Raw genomic sequence first — 22454 nt, 5'->3', positions numbered from 1 at the left:
TAAAAGTGTTGCTTAAGTTGTGTCTGCTAACATTACTTTGGCCAGAGAAAGTCACGTGACCATTTAAACATTAATAGGGAGGAGAAATATACTTTTTCTACTTCAGAGGGAGGTATTGCAAAAGCACATTGAAAAAGGGAAAACATGTAATTCTATAACAAGGAGAATATGAATAAGAAACTGGGACCTACGATCTAACCCATCCAACAGTGTTCCTGCCTGCTATCGTCCACATACTACCATAGAATTCTTAGATGAAAGTCTTCATCCCTAAGACCCTCAGTGCCAAAAAATATCTCCTAAATTTCCGATCTTGTCACAACTTCCCTGTCATTGAAGTCACCCTGACTCCCATCAGTGGAGTACTGTATTAGAAGTCTAACTTACATGTTCTCCTCGATCTGGCTCTTGGACAGCAGAAGAGTGAGCAAGACTCAATATAATGCTTGTAATGGGACTATTTCCACAATGCCTCATTTCTGTTTCTCTTGGGGTTCTCACTCATAACTTTCATATCCGCTCTTATCTAATACCTTTCAAGAAGGTTTCCCTGGGAAAATTTAACTTTATATATATATATATATCACAGTTCTCCAGTTTTTCTTAGGTCTAAGTAGGTTATTTGGGGACCTTGGAATAGTAAATGCCATCTGATTTATAGTATCCCTTAGGAGAAAGCCATTGTCCCAAGATCTGCAGTCAGCAAGCTAGAGACCCAGGAGAACCTGTAGTATGGTTCTTGTCTGAATCTGAGTCTGAGTCTGAAGGCAAGAGAAGACCGATGTCCCAGCTCCGAGACAGTCAGGCAGAGACAGGGAATTCTTCCTTAACCATTTTTTTTTTTTTTGTTCTTTTCTGTCCTTCAGTGGATTGGTGAGACCTACCAACATTGGGAAGGGCAATCTGTTTCACTCAATCTGCCAATTCAAATGTTAACTTCATTCAGGAACACTATCACCAGCATACTCAGAATAATATTAACCAACTATCCGGGCACCTTGTGGTCCTGTCAAGTTGACACACAAAATCAACCATCACAGTTATCCTCCTTTTTCTCAGTCCCTCTGAATCAGTCATGGATCCCTGCATGTCAGGGAATGAAATTCTAACCAAATTAACTCAATCAAAAAGAAAGTTATTGGATAGATGTAGTCATAGAAACCCAAATGTGGTGAAGCATCTTCTCCATCACATATTTCTTTGCTTCCCTCTAAACACCTGCTCTGTTCTCCTGCTGCTCTTTCCTACTTCCTCTCTCCTACTTCTCCTACTTCTCAAAACTTTCTTTGCTTATTTAACAGTATGCACATGACTGAAAAAGAGCTGCCCTCTAATTCTTGTGACCACAAAACTCCAAGGCCCATAGCCTTATGACTACGTGGGACTTTTATGTCTCTGATTTATATTTCAATACCTAAGAAAGAGAATTGGATCAGCTGTAGGACAGCGATACATTATTTTGCTTAATGTCAGGTGCCTATCCCTGGTGGCAAGAGAAGGTGTGTTAGGTTCCTATTGTTGCTTTAACAAATTACCACAAATTTAGTGGCTTAAAACAAATTTATTGTCTTTTAATTCTGGAGATCAAAAGTCTGAAATGAGTTTCACTGGGTTAAAATCAAGATGTTGGCAGGACTGAATTTTTTCTGGAGGCTCTGGGGAAAATCCATTCCATTGCATCTTTGAGCTTCTGGAAGCTCCCTGAAATCCTTGGTTGTGGCTGTTCTTCCATTGTTGAATCTCTCTTTCACTCTGATCCTTTTGACTCTCTCTTTCACTGATAAGGATTCTTGTGATTACATTGAATCCATGAGGATTTAAGTTACAGGAATCATTAACTTAATTGTATCTTTAAGTTTCTTTTGCCATATAAAGCAGAATTTACAGGTTCTGGGAATTAGGACATGGATGTCTTTGGGGAGCCATTTATCCCACTTATAATGGTGAGAATCAAGATGTGTTGCCTTTGGGAGGAGGTTTTTGTTTTGTTTTGTTTTGCTTTTTTTGCATAAGGAGTGTGGAAAGAGTAGGCAGATTATATAACATACCTACTTTATTTTCCCAAACAACTATTCACTAGAGGGTAGTGAGGCTGGCCTCCAAACTCCACTTAATTTTTCTACTCTCTACATATTTCCCCTCCAATGGGATCTGTCAGTGCTCCATATTTGTAATTCACTTGCATTCCTTTCTCCCACTACAATGAGCTAGTCTGGTATTTAATTTCCCTGAAGCAGGATTCTCTATTACAATACAGATGTCTAATCCACTTAGACTCATGGATCAGAAAAGTTATGGGATGCAGTGTAGGTGGGTTTGGAAATCTGTGCTTCTAATACACTCCCTAGGTGATTTTTGCACCCACCAAAGTTTGAGAACCATCACTGTATGCTAAGGTAAAGTTGATAAACTTATCTTGTTAGAAGAGAAGGCTAAAGAAAACCTTCCAAGGGAATGAGTTTGTTTTTAACTGCAGTTTTCGGGAGATAATGATAACAATTTTGCATGTAACTCAGTAAGATTCTAATTCAGGCTGGGAGCCAGGGAAGAAGGCATGTCAAGATAAAGGGGGAAACACTTCTTTTTGAGATTTTCCAAACTTTCTGTGGCTCTCAAATCACAGTCAAGGGCTTGGTTTCTTCTAAGTTATGTTTTCATACTGATCTGTGCTCTGCTGAAAACCACAGTGATGCTATGTCTCCAAAGGCAGTTTTTCTGTACAAACTTGCCAATTTAGGGAGGGGGGAAGATGATAAGCTGATGTTTCACTCTCCAGGGGCTGTTGCAGTGGCTGTTGTCACAAATCAGGTTGTCAGGTATTCAAGTCGGAATCTTGATGTAATATGAAGTCATCCAACCATGACATTTAGATATGTGATGGGTTTTCTTTTATATTTTAAATCATTTGATCCAAGTATGACGTGCTTTGACATGCTTTCTTTATAAATTTATATTTGTTTGTTTGGAATAACTTGCTTAAAATTAGTAGAGTTAAATTAGATAAGTATTTACCTATGAATTGTAGATGGCTCCATATTACATATTTGTAATTCAGCTGGAAAAGTAAGTTGCAAATATATATTAGTAACTTAGAAAATAAGATCATATGATTTTTGATAGTTGGTGGTTCTGTTTTTGACAATATGGCAGATTAAATGATTTAAACATTTGCCAGCTATGAAATACTTAAATAGGCTGAATAAAATAAAAGAGACATCCATTTAAGTGGTTGGATAAATTCACAAGAATGTAAGGGATATCACCAGAGGCCAAAAACAAAGCAGAAACTAGACTTTGGCGTTCCATTACTCTGGGTTTGGGATTTGAATTTATATTTTGTAGTCTGGGAATCCTCAGACTGAGATCGACTGAAATTTCTTGGAGCAACTGACAGAAGCAATCTTTTCTAGTGGGGCATATTCTCAGCCCTGGAGTAAAAGATTCCCACAGAAAACACCCTACAGATGTTGACATAAAATTCAAAATCACAAAACCCATGAGGTAATTCACCCTAAATGTGAGAAGAAAACACAACAAACAACAGGATTATATCCCTCGTCCTCCTGAGAAATTCAAATAACATTATCCCTCAGCAACTTTAAAATAAGAACATCTAAAATGATTGAAGATGTAAAATGAAATTGGAAACATGGGAGACAAATTTAATTTATATTATTATATATAGAGAGTGCATTATATATTACATTATGTAGTATAAATGCATAGTGCTATAGTAGTTTAGAGAATGAAGAGAACTGCAGGAAATACTGGTATTATATCTTAAAATGATATTAAAATGTTGACAAGAAGAAATATTAGTTGTAGGAACATTACTTCTTTCAAGGTATCAGTTAGTATTGCAAATCAATGGAACCATAGCAACTTGAAAAACGAATGTCCCTATAAAATATAACACATTAACTTCTGGGAGTGGGCTTTAGATTGAAATCATGACCAACACAGATATCCCTTATGACGCATAATCATGTCTTTTATTCAGAAAAGCTAAGATAAATGCCATTTGTAAATTAAATGATATGAAACGTCCCACAAATTGCCAAGCAACATACCTCCTGAAATCATAAATAGAATACTACAAAACTGTCTCATAATAAGGAAGTTAAATTCAGAGTGGTTAGAATCATGTCAAAGATATAGGATTCTTTTTGTTTGCTCAGTGATAACAAATTCCGGACAACATCACTGGATCTGAAATGTGCTAGTTTTGGTAAAACACGTGAGGAATAATTGCATTTCACTAGTAGAATGTGATATGGTGGGAATCAAATGTTATCTCCTTTAGATTTGGTCTCAATGAATGAAAAATGAGTGCTATATAAATCACCAAAGACATTCATTTTGCCCAAAGATAATGAACTTCATTAAAAATACACCCACATTTTTTTTAATTGATGTAGAAGGCCAACGTTTTCCCATTTTTGCCAGTTGCTTTTAATGTGGCACGTTGAGGCCAATAGGCTCTCAGGTGTCAACTTTCTAAAGATCATATTCCATGTGGGGAAATTGCAGTGCTCTTGTGGCAGAAAGGGAACTGTTTATTCCATGCATTATGTAGTCACCTCAGACTTCTTAAGAACATAATATCTCTTCACAAGTTGATAGCTGACTCACTTTTTGCCAAAGTTCCTTTGTCATGGTAGAATGAAATAAAAGCTGTCAACTAACTTTTGACAGTAATAACGACGTGTAGCAACAGTCATAAATTCCTTTGTTGTGGTTCTGGGTCTAATCTTTTATCTAAACTCTCAGTTCTATTGTAGCTATTCACGGAAGTCTATTTTGCCTCTTTTCATGCTACCTACCATTTAGTGTAATGAGTTCACAAGGTAGTTAGTTGAAAAAGACCTTGGGATTTGTCATTGTTTTCTTTGCTGCTGTTCCCTGTCCTTTACTAATCTCCTACCGACTGTAAGCCCGGAAGGAGGAGAAAGAGAAAAAAAGCCTGCACTAAACCTCTATCTATAGAACAATGGTCACCCTGAAAATTTCTGTTATAATTTCTATTATTTTCTTCAGCAGAAAAAACAATTTATAGTTTTTAAATGCAAATAGTTCAAAACAGAAAAAAAAAAGTAATAAAAATGCCCAACAATACAGCTTTGGAATTTCCAACTTTAACCAGCGAAAATAGCTGTGATGTTTTGAATCAAGAGTTTAAAGATACTATATGAATTTTGAGATGAGAAGCTCAGAGTTAGTACATTTGAATTAAGTACATAAAATATCAAAGTTCACATTAGAAATAAATACTTTTTATGTGGCTTTATATTTCTGTTTACTAACCTTTTCTCATCAAGTTCTGGTAATGTTTAGAAAAAACTATGAGTATTACAGGAATGTTTATTTTTTTTGAATCATGAAATTTAACTTTGGTTCCCATTTGGGATTTTCCCACATGTGTGTCACTTGTGAAAAATTTTAGGATCAAAGAAAAAAGTCAAACAGTTAAATAGACTGGGGAAAAAATCCTAAAGTACTATTTATGATTTATAGATTCTTCATATTTTAGACTGACTTATACAGGAAACCATGAAGCCGAGAAAAACTACTGTAAATTAAAGAGGGTACTGAATAATGTATATGTGTTATGGACAATTTCTACCCTTTCCAAAAAGAGTCAATAAGCATTCTGCATAAGCAAAATTGCTCTCTTAATTTAGAAATTTCTTTGGAGGAAAAAAGTAAAAATTTCTTTGGAGGAAAATTATTGTTCTCTAAGCAAATTTCAAGCTTAACTCTTTAATTTATTCTGTATTCACATCTTATGTATCTAGAATATTTTATAGTTTTTACTGTGGTTGAGTAGATACATATTTTTGGACCGATATTTAGGGTGTAACCATAAATAACTAAGCCTATCTGTTTAGAATTATATTAATTCACTGTCTAATTAGTTTAAGAGTAATGATGAATAAACTTCCAGTAAATATTTATTAAACATATACTATACTTCAATTATTTAAACCTATCCATCAGAATTTTAAAGTGAGATGTGCAAGTGTGTGTGTCTGTATAGATTGGTGCATATATAGCTGCTTATAATTTTAACAAATTATAATGTGTTTTCATGCTAAAAACATGAACTTATAAGCAAACATCTTCTCTTCACTCATGAAATTAGCAATCATGTAGGCAGTGGAAATGAGTTAAGATCATTTAGAACAAGAGTGAAAGATCATTGAATTTGGGACACAGGCAAGGAACTGTTTATATAACAGATACTAGGCATGCAGTATAATAGGATATCAAGGCTACTTCACAGGAGAATGAAAATTCTTTGCAGAAGAGGTGTCTGAGTACAATAAGATGTCAAGAACTAACTGCTCTGTTTTTCTGTCTCAAAGGTATTTCCCGTGTATTAGACATTCTTTACTACTGCGTCCCCATCCGGTAAACGAGCATTATAATAGTGCAGGTAATGGATGGAATCCGCTATAAGGAATGTGCTCCCCTTGTATAAGCATGGCTTTCACTCATTTATGGGGCTCAGATCATCTCTTTAAGGTTCATTAGGAAATATTAGAGCTGTTCTGTGATTCCCATCCAGGTAGTCAGTCCATCACTTCCAGAGAAGAGTATGCTTCCTGCTGGAATAAGAAGTCCTCCTTTGTTGTCTCATTAGGTACCCATCATAGTGGATGGAAAAATGGGGTGTGAAGGGAGGGTCTTCAGGGCTGTGTGAGTTACTTTAATTTCTTTGTAAAGTCAGATATTAGAATATCATCTTCTTGTGTTATTTACTACTTGTGTGGCAGAATGTTTAACAGGAAGATGTGTGGGCACAGGAATATGTCAACTTAAACTACATTGTAATGGGACTTGAGTTGAAAATATATGCATAAAATAATTTTAGTTTACTTTTAATTTCTAAAGAAAAAGTTACGAGAACATCTAGACATTTGAAAAATGATTGATAGGATTTTATTTCACCTTTTTTTCAAAGGACAGGTAATTATTTTAAAATAAAACACAGATAATAGACCAACAATTAGGAATACTGGTTATCTTCTGAGACATCAGGAGCTAACAGGCTTTTTGTATTTTTGGTGCTGCTGTCTCTAGAAGTTGTAAAGGGCTAATATAGCCTAAAAAGGTGTGTGATGTGCAGGAGTGGGGTAGGGTGTAACTAATACGGGCTTAGGTAAGCAGCGGCCACGCATCACTAATGAGACACTCAGCCAAAGGCTTGCTGGCAAGCTCTAAAGCTTCAGATGCTGTAGGTAGTTAGAAAGACTGGAATTTCTTTTTGAATTACCTTATTACAAAGTTATATTTATAAGAATTTGAGCACTCTACACATACGCATAGTTCTAAGATGCCATAATAGTAAAGACCAACAATTTGGTTGCATTTCAGGGAGAAAGGCTCCACTGAAATGAACATTGTGAGGAAACTCAATTTAATGATACCTCGGAGACTATTCTTGCTTCATATACTGTTTTCATTACAAGGTAAGAACTTATATGAAATTTTTACCTTATTTTATTGTGCTTTAGTCTCTCCTGCAGCTGATGGGAACAGCACTTTGGAGTCATTAGAATGGATATATACTAAACGACACCCGGACCACCTTTTTGAAAATTCTTAGTAATGTAGATAATTTGGGACTTTGGTTTTAATTTTTTGAGTCTTTTCTTCAAATATTAAAATTAGGCTTTTATCATGATAGGCAACTATACTGGAAGAAATTCTGATTCTAATTTTTTCTTTTCTAAAAGATGATTTAAAATATTTTTCTGTATAACTTAAACATTTGAATTTTATAATAAATTAAGAAAAATTGAGTACTTAAACTTTCTTCATGCCGTCAACCCAAAGAATGGTAAAAAGTTGTTTGTAAGAAGGACTTTATCATTTAGGGCCACGAATTATTTTCAATTATTTTTATGGCAATTCTATTTCTAAGTTAATGTTTATAAAATACTCTCATGAGGAAAGCATTTATTTACATTTACTTGGTAAAATTTAATCCCTGAAAAGAGCTGTATATTTTGGAGCTTGTAGGGGAAGTGGGAGAAATTACTGAAATGTAAGACTAGCGAGGTCATGGACCCTATCTTCCAATCCTTGTAGTGATTGAAATTCCAAGGAGAAAATGTCATAGAGTATTGAGAGCTGGAGGGGACTTTCAAGATGCATTTGTCTAATACCATCATTTTTTTTTGATGTGTTTGCTAGCTTGCTTAAGCTTGGCATTTACTAAGTGGCAGGACAAAGACTAAAACTTGGATCTCTGACTCTAATCCTTCCACTGTATTATGTCTCTATGAATCTAGGTACACTGTTCCTTCTATCCAGATTAACAGTCCCACTAATGTCTCACAGGGAATTGGCTGCTCAAAATCCACTAGAAAACGCAAACTAACTCACAGCAAAACTCAGTCTAAGTTTTAGAATTTACGTTAAAATGATCTGTTTAATAACCAGAACATGGGACCAAGATATTTGGATAATTTTTTTCCCATTCTTATCTGTGTATATTTATCTCTGGCAGGATATATTTGTGCATCATCCATCTTGACGAAAGTATCAAAGTGAGTATTTCTCATTCTTTCTGTCCTCTAAAACATAAGGCTAGTGGGAATGAGCATAGCTCAGAGGATAAATGTATCTGCTTTTGAAAAAAAATAAATTTGATATTTTATAAAGTAAGGGCATGAGATGGGTTCTTTAAAAACAGTTCTACAAATTAAAAATATCAGCCATTCATTTCCCTCTTTATGAAGAAAGTTCTTTCTTTTCATTTTAATTATGAGTTCTTAGTGGTGTCCAATGACTATAGATACTAAAGAAATATTACTTTCACTTCAGTGGTTTATAAAGAGGTTATGTTGGGTAATTTCCCCTTTTCTGCTGTTATTATTAACATACGTCATTGATTATAGATGTGCTATATCTTAACATGGAGTAAAGAAATATTTAGTGATAAAAACAATAAAATTGTTCTAGCACTAACTAATGAAAATCATTTTCGTACTAAACCGATCTGCTTAATGAAAAGAGGAATTCTATTCATCATTTGATTTTGAGAGATCACAATTTGATGTCCTTATTCACATTAACATTAATCTGTGCTTTATGACACGGAAAGGGAGAGAAATATTATGTTTGGAAAAAGTGAATGTGCTCTTGGTGAATACTTACCTGACCAGTTTTATGAAGTCATATGGAGAAAATATCGTGTGTGTCAGTGCCACAATATTACATGATTTTGTTTATTTCTCTATCTTGAAATTCCTTCCGAAAATTCAGTTCACATCAGAGATTGGAGAGATCCCGGGACACTCTTGAATTTTGTAAAATGAGACATCACCACCACCCAAATCTAACCCCTCCAAGAGGGGAGGGGGACCTTTTAAATGTTAAACCAAGAAAGACCTCTTTGATAAAGTGATGGAAATCAGGAGGAAAACATCAGCTCTCTCCTGGGAAAGGCTTGTTCAGGTTGCCTAGGGGCCTTTGACTATACAAGTTCTTTTTGTTTTCTTCCAGAAACGGGTTTAATGAAAATCGACAGAAAAGAGCTCTTTTAGCAGCACAGGTAGGTTATGCGTCCGATGGAGAGAGGCAGAGAAATAATCCACTCTGCTTTGGGACTCTGCTGTCACTTCAACAATGAGACCTTTGTGAAGGGGAATAAAATGCTAAAAACAAGACAGGACAGAGAAGAGGCAGAGTAACTTCTCTACTGCTTTTCTGTAACCCTCAAATTCATGCTTAGTTCACATTGACTTGTTCACTCAAGTGTTTTTTTGCTGTTCACCTCAGTTACCTACCGATAGGCTCACAGCACGTGTGGGAGATATAATCTCATCTACTTGCCAGAAATTTTTAATTGGTTTAAAAATGAAGTGCACGATCAGAGCAATGACAGTCGAACAAACACAAGTAAGCAGGGGCAGAGAAAGGTATACGTGTTGGAAAAGGACATTAGAGGTGACCTGGTGTTCTGATAGACAGCTTCGATAGTGTCTGACAAATCTCAATGACAGACACTTCTGGAGAGGTAACCTTTATTTTTGGAGAGACGTGTAGCCCTGAATCTGAGAAGGCCCTTTTGCCCAGGTCCCCTTATATAAGGGATGTTGGATAAGATAATTGCAATATTTTTAAATTCTGATTGGAATGTCCAAAGAGGTGGGTTAAAAAATATTTCTCTGTAAAAGATAGCTGGGAAAATAGAGCATCCTAACTTAAAGGCATGTATGGGAAAGTAATGTGATTTGGGTATTTATAAAGCAAACGGCTTATGTATTCAAGGAGGCCTTTGTCAAATCCTGAATTGCAATCAATTCTTCTAGTATTTTCTGGTAAATGCCTGAATTTTTATATTTTTTGGTGTTAAAGAGAACTGAAGATGGATTTGACAATTTAGAGGACAGAACTAATTTATTCTTATTCAAAATAGAAATCTTTTTTTTTTGTACTTAAATGGACAAAAGATTGGAATGGAAACACTTTTTTTTCCTTAAAAAGAATGTTTTGTGTACTGAAGTACTTATGTATCATGTGAAGTGGTTAAAATGGCTTTTCTCTGAGAAATTTAACTATGTTTGTCAGTTGACCATGTTAACCACAAAAAGACATCAGCATGACTCAGTAGAAAATCCAATTTTGAAAAAACTGCATTTTGATGAACCCACCAGTGTCAAAAATCTGTGAAATACACCCCAAAGTTGTCATATGAAGTGACCTCTGGACGGGGTTATACTGTTGTCCATTTAGATATTTCTAGAGTTTGTCTAGTTTACCCCAGAGGAGTTACCTTTGGTTAGTAAATAAGGAACACACTTACCTTGTCCTGACTTCCCTTTTAGAGAGAATGAAGAGCAGCCACCTATACCTGCTCTTCTATGTCCTGCAGCGAGAGAACATGCATCAACATTATGTAACATCTGAACAGGTTTTAAAAAGAAGAAATGCTGAGGGCACCTGGGTGGCTCAGTTGTTTAAGCGACTGCCTTTGGCTCAGGTCATGATCCTGGAGTCCCGGGATCGAGTCCCACATCGGGCTCCCTTCTCAGCGGGGAGTCTGCTTCTCCCTCTGTCTCTCCCCCCTCTCATGCTCTCTATCATTATCTCTCTCAATAAATAAATAAAAATCTTAAAAAAAAAGAAGTAACCCATTAAAAAAAAGAAGAAGAAGAAACGCTGAAAAAGAAGGACAGTGAGGTCATAATCACGCATTGCACTGTTTAGGATTGGAATTTCATCTGTTGTAAGGGAATTCTTGTCCACTGACTCACAACTCCTGCTCTAGGAAGACGGAGCATTGATGGGTAGATTATCCGTGCAAGTAAGGATTCAGAAATATGTTGGCAATGAGATGAACAATGAGCCAGGAAAGGGGAGACACGGACTCCTGTCAGTGGTGTATTTGTGTGCCACAATGATTTCTCATCCAAAGATGGTTCTCTGTGCTCCTCACCGTCCTGTGGAGACGTTAGCAGCAAGGAGGAAGAATTGGCTGGCATCTTTTATCGGTTGTGAATGTATGCACCCGCTGCCTGGAATTCTTTTGCATTTGTGTTACATTTCAAAATTTGTCTCCTGAAAGCAGGTGCTGAGACAGACTTAGGTGCAGCCAATTTATGTGGGGGAAGTGCACAAGGGGGGAAGAGAGAAAAGTGATATCAGGAGGGGAGTGAATCTTATAGAGTATGTTAAGGAGGGGCTTCTGGGGCTTAGGCTTGGTGGGGTCCCCCTGAGGAGCCGTGTAGAATGAGTTGTAGAATTGTTTCTCCAAGGGATGGGGGGAAGTTGGGGTACTTATCTACTGATTCCCGTCTCTCGTTGGCTGAGGGTGGCCTCTGGGGGGCCTTCTATCCCCATGAAGGCATTTTCTGTGGTCTCTCCTGCTTGGATTCTGCACTGAGGCAGAGACAGAAAGAAGCCAGTGTGTGAAGTTGAAGGGTCTTGATGTGCACAGAAACCCAGATGCAGGTGGGCTGAGAGAATGTAGAGGGAGATTCAACAGAATCTTTTATAGTCATGGTTCTAAACAGGCTTGGCAGGCAGATCATTCCTATTTGAATAATGCCTAAATTCAGTTCAGTTGATATTTGTTGGCGACATTCAAGAGACCATGCTAGAGACATAAAATGAATAGCGGTGCTTATTGTCTAGATACTTAATGCTTCGTGAGGGTAGGCCGGAAAAGAAGTCATTTCTGTATAACTTGTTCATGGAATCTAAGATGCCATCAATTATTTGCAATTATTTATAGGACTCAAAAATAAAAGTGCTCCCCTGGGTGTTATGAACAAACAATGAATCATGGAACACTGCACCAAAAACTAATGATGTAATATATGGTGATTAACATAACAATAAAAAAAGTGCTCCCAATTATAAATGTAAGATGCCATTCTGAGTTCAGGTTGGTTAAAAAAGTAAAAGCTATATGTGGGTCTTGTCTTAGCATTGGTGAAATGTTGAATGATGCACGGAACATGTGGTCATTAGGATGCTGAGGCAACTAGGATGCTTCTGTGGCCAGAAGGCTGGTGTGTTGAGCACTTGTCATTTCCGTGGAGGTGTAGCCTGAGTTGGGTGAGAGGATATGGAGCCAAAAAAATTGATATATTCTAGCCTTGGTCTATTCTTGTCTGATGTATTCAGTTTTTGCCCAATAATAAAAATAGGTAACATATTTACAACCCTTGTGCCTGGCTCTACTCTTGGGGCTTCACTTACCCCATTTCACTGAATACAATTCTACTTTTATTCCGTTTTATAGATTGGGAAACCTAGGTTATGCAGGTTAAATAATTTGTTCAAGGTTATAAGCCTGTATGAAGCAGAGTTGAAGCCTCTATACAATTTTTGTGAGCATCACAGATAATTTGCTGGAGCTGAAGTCAGATTTTGGTGCCCAGGAATATTGGTGGCTGTGCTAGAGGTAGGCAGTTGGAAACAAGATGGCTACAGACAGGATAAGATTTGCTGTTTTGGGGGAATCAAAGTCAGAGACTGTTGTGAGTTTAACTTAATTTGAAGACGGTGGCAGAGGCAGAAAGGGGAGATCGAGCAGTGCGGATGAAACCTGGGAGGAATGAGAACAGGAAACAGTGAACCTGGAGGCATAGTGTTGAGCAAGGAGTTTAGAAAGGAGTGTTGAAGTTGAGAGAGAGCGTGGGAGTGCTCTTCTTTGACATGGGGCAACTTTGGCTATTAAAAGAAAAAGTACTTCATTGGGAAATGCCAAAATAAAACTCTGTGTGGGAAGGAGACCAGGATCCATTGAGGTAGGACTTTGTACCTGAAGTCACATTCCCTATCACCCCTTTCTTCTTGTTCTTCACCCTTTCCAGTTTTTCTAACAACACCTGGTACTCAATTTGACAATTATGTGGCAGATTTTGGGAGTGTGTGTTCTTCTGGTGAACATAGAAATGGTATTTGAAAGGACATTGCTTCAGACCATACCCTAAATAGTCAATGAGTTTGAATCAAAATCCTTAATCGATTAGGTTTAGTAATCCACAATTATTTGCTACTAAGCTATATTGACCTCCAGAAATCTTAAGGTTTATCGGGGTTGCTTAGATTAATATAAATCTCTTTATTGCTAATTCTTCATGTGTGAGGCACTATGCTGGAATTTTTACATACATCATTTTAATTTATTTTCATAACTGCACGATTAAGTAGATACCATCATTCCCATTTTACAGACAAGAGAAAGAAGGCACTAAGAGGTTAGGAAATTTTGTTGTTGTTATTGTTTAAGAGGTTAGGAAACTTGCCTAAGAGTATGGACTGGAAGAATCAGGACTCTCATCCAGGTCTGTCCGATTCCATAATTCATACTCTTAACCATTACCCTGAAGAAGTGGGGAGTCTATAAAAAGATATATTTGAATGTTCTATGAACTTCAAAGTGTCAGTTCTTTGGAGACTGAAGGGGACACACTCACACTGCAGCAGCAGAAGCTTCTGTGGATTGTATCCTCATAGATGCCTCCATAGGCAGTGTGGACGTCCCTGACTGTTGGTCCATCAGCCCCGTGCATTTTCTCCAGACCCATCTGTGCTTGGAAATACCAGAGTAGAGCTTCTTCGGGAGGCAAAGCAGTCAGGTAATGCAAAGATTAGACCCCACCCACGTTCTTCTTCAAGGAGGACAGAAAGGCAGGAGAAGAATGAGCTCAGAGAGGATAAAGACTCGTCAAAGTCAGGTAAGAGGCAAAACCAAACCTGGAGGTCAAGTCCTCTAACCACAAAGGGCTCCTCTGGGAGCCACATTGAGATTGTCTCCAGAAGCCAATGAAATAGAGTCAGCACTTTATAATTTCTGTATCTGTAACAATTTCCCAGACTTCCTGATGTGCATGTGGGGCTTGAATTAAATAATTTAACTGTCTTGAATTCTTATTTCTGTCTTTCAAAGTTGGAAGCAACGTCTCCAAGATATTTCTTCCATGAAGCTATTAACTGGGGTGAGAGCAAAATAAAAGGTCGGTGTCACACCTTCGCTTTTGTATTGGCTTTCTTCAAAGTCCCCTTTGAGGGATATATTGAATTAACTATTGCCATTTAATGCAAGGAGGAAACTGAGCCAGGGTGGTAATAATAGTAATAGTTAAGTTCACTTCATGTAGAAATTTGAATTACGTTTGGAAATAAGCAGGGTTAAACAATTAGACTAGGCTGATGATTACGTGATCAGGAAGAACTCTCACTGGGTATCAGACAAGTTTTTTTCTGAGTCATTAACTGGCTCCTTGATTCCTCGGCATCCTTATTTTTGCTTACCCATTTCCCATGTTCATTAAACAGAATGCTGATGAGAGTTTAAACTTTAACTCAGATTTTTCATTTTACTTAAAATAACAGCAATTCTTGGCTAGTTTTGGCTTGATACTTGTTTTCAGGAGAATAAACAGGGCTATAAATAAATTTTTGAAGGAGATACATGTGTTTGTTTAGGTGTTTAGATATTTATTTATTTATTAGATATTTATTTATTATAAAAATGTAAGATTGTGATCTAAGATAAGATTTAAAGGGGAAAAAACTGCGTTTAAATTTGTGAAAAATGTAAGTTTTTACCTGTATTGATAATCATAATTGAAACAGCTCATTTTTCCTCAGTTAAGATTACTTAGGGAGCTGTAGGTCTTTAAATGTAGAGAGGTATTTTAGCTCAATGGATCTTAAAGGTAGAAGGACAATAGGGTTTTCTGATTCTCGACTTGGGCAGAATTGTGGTTAAATCATCGCACTTAGTTAACTACCTCCCAGGACCTTAGCATATTCCAGAGAGATACTACTTTATGGTGACTCAGAGATGTGCTCTTATTCTCTTGATGTGTTACTTAAATTCTTCCTGCTTGAAATTTGCCAAGTGCTCCTTGTCCTCTCTCCTTATTAGAGGAAAAATTTTCACTGTGATTCATTTGCATTTTCAAAACTCACTCAGGAGCTCATAGTTTCTTGCTTTCTCTTTTCAACAGAATCTTTTGGGACAATGTTTCTTTCCACAAAAAAGAATATTTTTGGTGATGGCCAGCCATGACTTTGGTTTAGACCCCATTAAAATTAAGTATGGGTCAGAAAGAATGTATTATTTGTAACTGAGCCTGAAGATTAATTAACACACATACTTTGAGTGAAATGTTTAATTCTTCTCTTCAAAAATGAGAGTTTCCTTTTGGGTTTTTTTATACTTTGCCTGATTCCTCAAGCTAATGATGGACACTATTTTTTAATACAATGCTCCTTCCTGGAGATGGAACCCTTTGGACGTGCAGCTGGGGCCAAACTCCATCAACGGAATCTTCTGCAGCTTGTGCATTTCTGGTTCTCATCATCTGGGACAGGGATTCCTTACATGGGAACTTGACCTTTCAATTGCTTGAAGGAAGCTAACCTTTGCTCTCAGGGTAGTTTGAGATGTGAAAGCCTGTCTTTCTTGTTTCACAGCACACATAATGAAATGAACTAGATAGAGACTTGACGAGCTTAATTCTTTAGCTCATCAAGGCAAGAAGCCCAGGGTTCTGTTTGAATTAATAATGGTTATGGTTAGTCCAAGCTAAATCTTGACATGTTATGTTTACAAGAACTGATGCCCACCAGAAGATAACTTATCTTTTTTGTCCTTCAGGTTCTTGTCCTCATGAATGCCTTAACGGAGCTTTCTGTTCTAAGACCGGTACATGTGACTGTCAAATATTTCAGGCACTTGGGACACGGTGCCAGATTGGTAAGTTTCAGGGATACTTGAGAGAAATTATAAGTCAAGGAGAACTTTAAGCTGTAATTGGCTATATCAGTGTTCATGCCCTGGGAGTTGGGGTAATCATATTGTGTATTAACTCCAGTGTCTGTAATTCATTCCTATAATTTAGAAACAATGTAAAAGAAAATGTACAAGTCCACTTTCCCTTCTCACTAATCTCCACTACTCCCTCAAGTGTTTTTTTCCACTTCCTGGATGGACAACATCAGACCATTAAACCCAAGTTCTTATTCATTTCTGTTTTTGTTTTATAAATTAGATTTGCTATTTGGAGCCACTCATTCTTTTTGACTTTGAATTAATTAGACATTCTGTACATAAAATAGAAACAGTTTTGAGAGCTCTTAAAAGGCAGAGGGCTCTTTAAAAATATTTTTATCCACAGTGCCTAGGATAGGTTCCTACATCAATAAGGATAAATATTAATTTGTTTAATAAGTATTTATGGAATATCTACTAAATCCCAGGCCTGGCACTGGGGATACAATAGTGAATAATATGGACATATTTCTGCCCTCTGGGAGGTTACAGTCTAGAGGAAGGGACCAATGCACAAGGGATATACATTAGTTATACTTGTACCACATGCTATAAAGGAAAATACAAGATTCTGTGAAAATCTGCAATGGCGGTAGGGCTCACTGTCAGAGAAGATCGACTAAAGAGTCACTCTGTTTTTTCCTGAAAAGGGCAACGTTGGTCAAGGCTAAAAAATTTAGGTAAAATTACAAAGAAAAGACAATGTTTGTGCCTTATCTCTGTGCTCCCTGTAGCATTCATTAAAATGTTTTACATTGCGTGTTCAGTAAAGGTCATTGATTTCCATATTATTCTAAAGGGAAGGGTCTAGAAAATCAAAATAGAATAGAGGGTTATCCGCAAAAGGAAGAAGGGAGGTAGTCATGAAGACAATAGGAGATGAAGTTGTACGATTTAAGATGACTATTGCTTGAAATTTGGCCAGTTTAACGCTATGAATTCCTAAATTCCAGCATACTTCGGATGACTAATGCTCTCCATCCCGAGCTCTCAGACATAAACATGATCTTTCTTTTGCCAGTGGTTATTTTTCTCTGTGGACACTCTTAAGATATTTTTGAAAGAATTGCTGAGTCTGGAACACTCTAGTGCTGCTTATGCAAATTTTTAGGGCCCTCAGTGGTAACATTTCTTTCTTTTCTGAGCCATTGTGTTTGTTTTATCACTATTACCTTCTTTTACTGTATCATTTTCCTTACTATTCTCTTCTTCCAGTCTTCCTTTGGAAGCAAAATTTAAGGAAGTATCTAACATAAAACCTTTCTTCAAAACAACTTGGAGACCATGTTTTCCTTTAGGAGAGTTTAATAGTTTTGAGAGCAGCTCATAATTTTATTTAGTTATTTCTTTCTGTGATATTGACGATTAAAGAAGAAAATATTTATTTTAATGAAAATGAGAATCACCTACTTTGCCAGAAACAGGGCATTACTTCTTTGATTCTACTAAATCTTATCCTATTTCTTTTCAGTGCCAAACATGGGCCATGGCAGAGATGGGATTTGCAAAACGTGGGGACAGTACCACTTTGAAACTTTTGATGGCATTTACTATTATTTCCCAGGAAACTGTTCTTACATTTTTGCAAAAGACTGTGGTAATTTGGAGCCTCACTACACTGTATGGGTAGGTGATCCTAGGGCATAATTAACGTAAAGATTTTTTTTTCCTGGCAAAGTCTGTATTTTTAAAGGACTGGATAAATGATGGAAAATACATAATAATCATAGCACGAATACTTGAGGCTCTGACTAGGGAAGAAGGATTGGTTCTTAATGGGATGGACCCAATTCGTAGCTAAATTGAGTCTATTCTATTGAGATGGAGCTTTGGACTGGGAGAGAGTTACAGACAATGCAGAATGTCTATATCACGGATGTCATAATATCAACTCCAGTTGATATCCCCATTCTTCAGATTTTATTTGAATATTTTGAAGAGGGAGTGGGTTTGGGTGCTAACCAAATTGCGCATACACATTTCCTTCCTGACGCTACCATTGTAATGTACCCCTGGATTAATTTTTTTTGAAGGCACCCCTTAGTGTGAATCAGAGGCTGGCATTCAGGAAACGGATCACAGAAGCAAGGCCCGAGGACATAGAGACAGGCAGCTACTTACTAGGTCGGTTCATACTATATATTTGAGCTCAGAGGGTTAGTGTTTAACTGAATTCTTGATTTGGAAGAATTCCTAAGAGACAGCTCAGAATGCAAGCTGCAGAGTGGCTCTACTTGAAATAAAAAAAGTCAGGGACCTCTTTCCCTGTCTCGCTCTCTTCCCCTGACTTTCCAGCTATCTCCAAGCAGTCAGGAAACGGCTGTGCTATCCTTTTCAAAAGCTATAACTCTCCATAGGCATCATTTGTTTGAACCTCTGTTTTCTTTTTCCCTTCTAACTTAAATTGGAGTTGCCTAAATTCTCTTCCCCTAGGTGGTGCAAATCTTAAAAAGTAGGCCTTGAAGCTTTTTAAGAGCATCAAAAGTCTTGTGACCCAGAAAGGAAATGAGGTCTATTGAAAGTTAACTTGTGGAGCATAAGGATAAAAAATCCTCTGTCTCTTTAGATGGGGAAGTTAGTGGCATGCATCTTCAGTATTCACAGGTCTCCTGTTTTCAGTGCCTTATTGTCTGTTACTCCACCACTCTCTCACTGGGTTTATCACTCAAACACCTTCTGACTCCCTCATTGAAATGTTCTTGTCCAGGGCCTCACCCTTGTGAAGAATAAAGTGTCAACTAGATAATCTATCCTTTGATAATAGCACACAATGCTGAACTGTGCTCCCAGAGCTAATTTTGTTTCTACTTGGCTCTGTTTTGGCTGGTGGAATTTTCTTTCTAGGCAACAAATCCATTTGCTTTAAATGTCATCTTTCCCCTGATTATAGAAGTAGTTCACTTTTCTTGTAGAAAATTTGAAAATTTCGGAGAAGTCTATAAAAATAGTGTTAGAACTACTGTGATACTGACTGCAGTCGATGGACCTTTGGGCTCTCTCCGGCCTTTGGCTATTGTTGATAATGCTGCTCTAAATATCAGGGTGCATGTGTCCCTTCAAATCTGTATGTTTTTATCCTTTGGGTAAATACCTAGTAGTGCAATTGCTGGGTCATAGGGTAGTTCTATTTTTAACTTTTTGAGGACGCTCCATACTGGAAAACCCTTAATTTTCCAGAATATTACTCAGTCATCAAAAAGAATGAGATCTTGCCATTTGCAATGACATGGGTAGAGCTAGAGAGTATAATGCTAAGCAAAGTAAGTCAAAGACAAATACCACATGATTTCACTCATATGTGGAATTTGAGAAACAGACAGATGAACATATGGGAAGGGAAAAAAAGAGAGAAGGAAGCAAACCATAATAGACTCTTAAGGTTAGAGAACAAACTGAGGGTTGATGGAGGGGGATGGGGGATGGGCTAGATGGGTGATGGCTATGAAGGTGGGCACTTGTCATGGCGAGCACTGGGTGTGGTATGAAAGTGATGAATCACTAAATTCTACTCCTAAAACCAATATTACCACATATGTTAACTAACTAGAATTTAAATAAAAATTAAAAAAAAGGAGTTACCACTGCTAATGGCTTCACATATTTTCCTTCTACTCTTTTTTTCCCTCTGAATTTTAAACACATTTATAATCTTGAAATCATACTGTGTATAATTTTCTATCTTAGATTTTCACTTGGTAATTATGTCAAGAACTTTCTTCCATGACAAATATTCTTGAAAAACCAAAATCTTGTTAGCTGTATTTGTTCCAGGTTATGGGATATTCAGATTATTTACTTACGCCCTGTTTTAGAAATTTAGATTTTAAAAAATATTTTCAGTATTTTAATAGACACATTGATCAACGTCTTTATGCATATATCCTTTTTATATGCCTGATCATTTTCTTTTTCTTTTTAAATTTAATTTTACTTTTATAAAAATAATACATGTACATAGTTTAAAAAATTCATCTAAGGCATCTGAAGCAAAAATGTAGCCCCTGCTTGCCTTCATTCCCAAGCCTAGCTACAGTCTGGTTCCCCAAAAGCAATTACTTCAGCTCTTTAAGCTGTTTCTTCTGGCTTTTATATTACATGCCAAAATATGCTATTATTTCTTTATCTTTCAAAGTTAAGCCTTAATCATTTCCTGCTTTGGAAGATGGAATCATCTTTCTTATATCACCTTTCCTGCCCCTAACACACACACACACACACACACACACACACACACACACACACTCTTTCCTTCCCTCCTTTTTACAGGGTTGTATCACCATCTTAGGTTAAATGATGTGTGGCTTATTGTCATTTACATATTATATATATATGAATTCATATAAATATTATTTAGAGCTGAGCCCAATAGTTTATTATGATTTTATTTCTCTTCTTTGTGCATTTGTATAGAGTTAACAATTATCCCATTTTTTGTTTACAACATTTTCTATATTCCAATCACTAATTTTTTTCTTCAAACTCTCTAGCTCCATAAATTTCTTCTCAATATGGTCAGATATTTATACTTTCTTTACTTTTTGAATCTTTGATATTAATTTTGGAATAGAGTAAGAGAATCTAACATTCTTCTCCTTCCTTCTCTTCTTGTTTTCTTTGTTTGTTCTTTCTTTCTTTCTTTCTTCCTTTCTTTCTTTTTCTCTCTTTCTTTCTCTCTTCCTTCCTCCCTTCCTTCCTTTCTTCCTTCTTTCCTTCCTTCCTTCCTCTCTTTCCTTCTTTCCAGTAAACTAATTCTCCCATCAAGTTTTGAGAAGTAATCTTTGTCTTCCCTAAAGTATTATTTTATTTTTAGAGCAATTTTATTTCTAGAGAGGTTATTAGTCCCTTTTGCAACCTTTAAGTATTGCACTGTGTAGAGCTCCATTTCATGAGTCTCTAACATGACATGGACATGAAAACTACAAATGTGTTTCTTTGTGGTGCTCTACTGTCTTCCTGTCAGAACTGATTTTTTTCCAGTACATACCATGTATCTTTAGAATAATAAGTCAGTCAGAAAAAGACAAATGATTTCACTCATATGTGGAATTTAAGAGACAAAACAGATGAACATATGGGAAGGGAAAGAAAAATAAGATAAGATAAAGACAGAAAGGGAGGCAAACCATAAGAGACTCTTAACCATAGGGAACAAACAGGGTTACTGGAGGGGAGGTGGGTGGAGGAATGGAGTAATTGGGCGATGGACATTAAGGAGGGCACTTGATGTCATGAACACTGGGTATTGTATGCAACTGATGAATCACTAAATTCTACCCCGAAACGAATAATAATACACTATATGTGAACTAACTTGAATTTAAATAAAATCTTGAAAGAAAAAAAGAATGTTGACACTCAACATGTAAAGGTTCAGCTCATTTAAAAAATATGCTGAATTAATTTATACTTTATAAAGTTAATTTTGTTGTCCAATTTCTCTGTTAAATCTTTTTTTTCTCTTGAAAATCCTAAATGTAGTTGTTATTTTATAAAGTGTCATAGATCTAATAGTGCTGTAGAACTGTAGACAGGCATTGTGACTTTGGTAAATCAAGTGAAGGCCTACATATCTGTTGTTGGTTCCTATGCTTTCTGTTTCCCTCCCGCCCCCGCTTCAAGGTTCATAATAGCCCTAAGTGCCGTGGTTCAGTGTATTCCTGTTACCGGTCAATCAGCTTGTTCTTTTCAGACCAAGAGGAAATTCGAATTTATGGGCATGAAATAAAAAAGGATGGAATCAGGTAAGATATGATCAATGATATAATGAAAATAACACCATGGATTGATAGAATTTCCAAACATCTCATGCTTGGAATTGAATTATGGGTAATAGGAAGAGAGGATTTCTTTCAAACAATAACCTTAAAGTTATATCATACAGACATTAAAGCTTCAGCAAGCTCTGAGGCCAGTCAGGTGACCAGAATCTAAACAGTTTAACCTCCCTAATGTTTGTGCAGGGTACACTTAGGTTTGCACAGGTACAGATGAGATTATCATGTCTTTTTCTAACAGAGATTCAGGAGAAATTTTCATAGTTCCATTCTTCAATTATACTTGCCCTCTTTCTTAAATCTTTTCTCCTTCCTTCCTTCCTTCCATCCTTCCTTCCTTCCTTCCTTCCTTCCTTCCTTCCTTCCTTCCTTCC

The 22454-nt window shown here is 36.7% G+C and overlaps 1 protein-coding gene across 1 annotated transcript in view; it reads left to right on the top strand.

The window, feature by feature from the left end:
* Positions 1 to 22454, top strand: part of OTOGL (otogelin like) — a 204151-nt gene that overhangs the window by 66808 nt on the left and 114889 nt on the right. The window contains exons 2-8 of the mRNA XM_025881365.2: positions 7378 to 7472; positions 8516 to 8555; positions 9514 to 9562; positions 14414 to 14480; positions 16133 to 16231; positions 17778 to 17932; positions 21926 to 22047. Of these exons, the coding sequence (XP_025737150.2) occupies positions 7397 to 7472; positions 8516 to 8555; positions 9514 to 9562; positions 14414 to 14480; positions 16133 to 16231; positions 17778 to 17932; positions 21926 to 22047 (608 nt within the window). The 5' untranslated portion in view covers positions 7378 to 7396. The remainder of the gene's footprint in view (positions 1 to 7377; positions 7473 to 8515; positions 8556 to 9513; positions 9563 to 14413; positions 14481 to 16132; positions 16232 to 17777; positions 17933 to 21925; positions 22048 to 22454) is intronic.

Source organism: Callorhinus ursinus, unplaced genomic scaffold (assembly GCF_003265705.2).
Source record: "Callorhinus ursinus isolate GAN/ISIS: 27379988/994484 unplaced genomic scaffold, GSC_fseal_2.0 scaffold14, whole genome shotgun sequence".
NCBI classification, from domain to species: Eukaryota; Metazoa; Chordata; class Mammalia; order Carnivora; family Otariidae; genus Callorhinus; species Callorhinus ursinus.
Note: the sequence above shows the minus strand (reverse complement) of the source record. Positions and strands in the feature narration are given on the sequence as shown.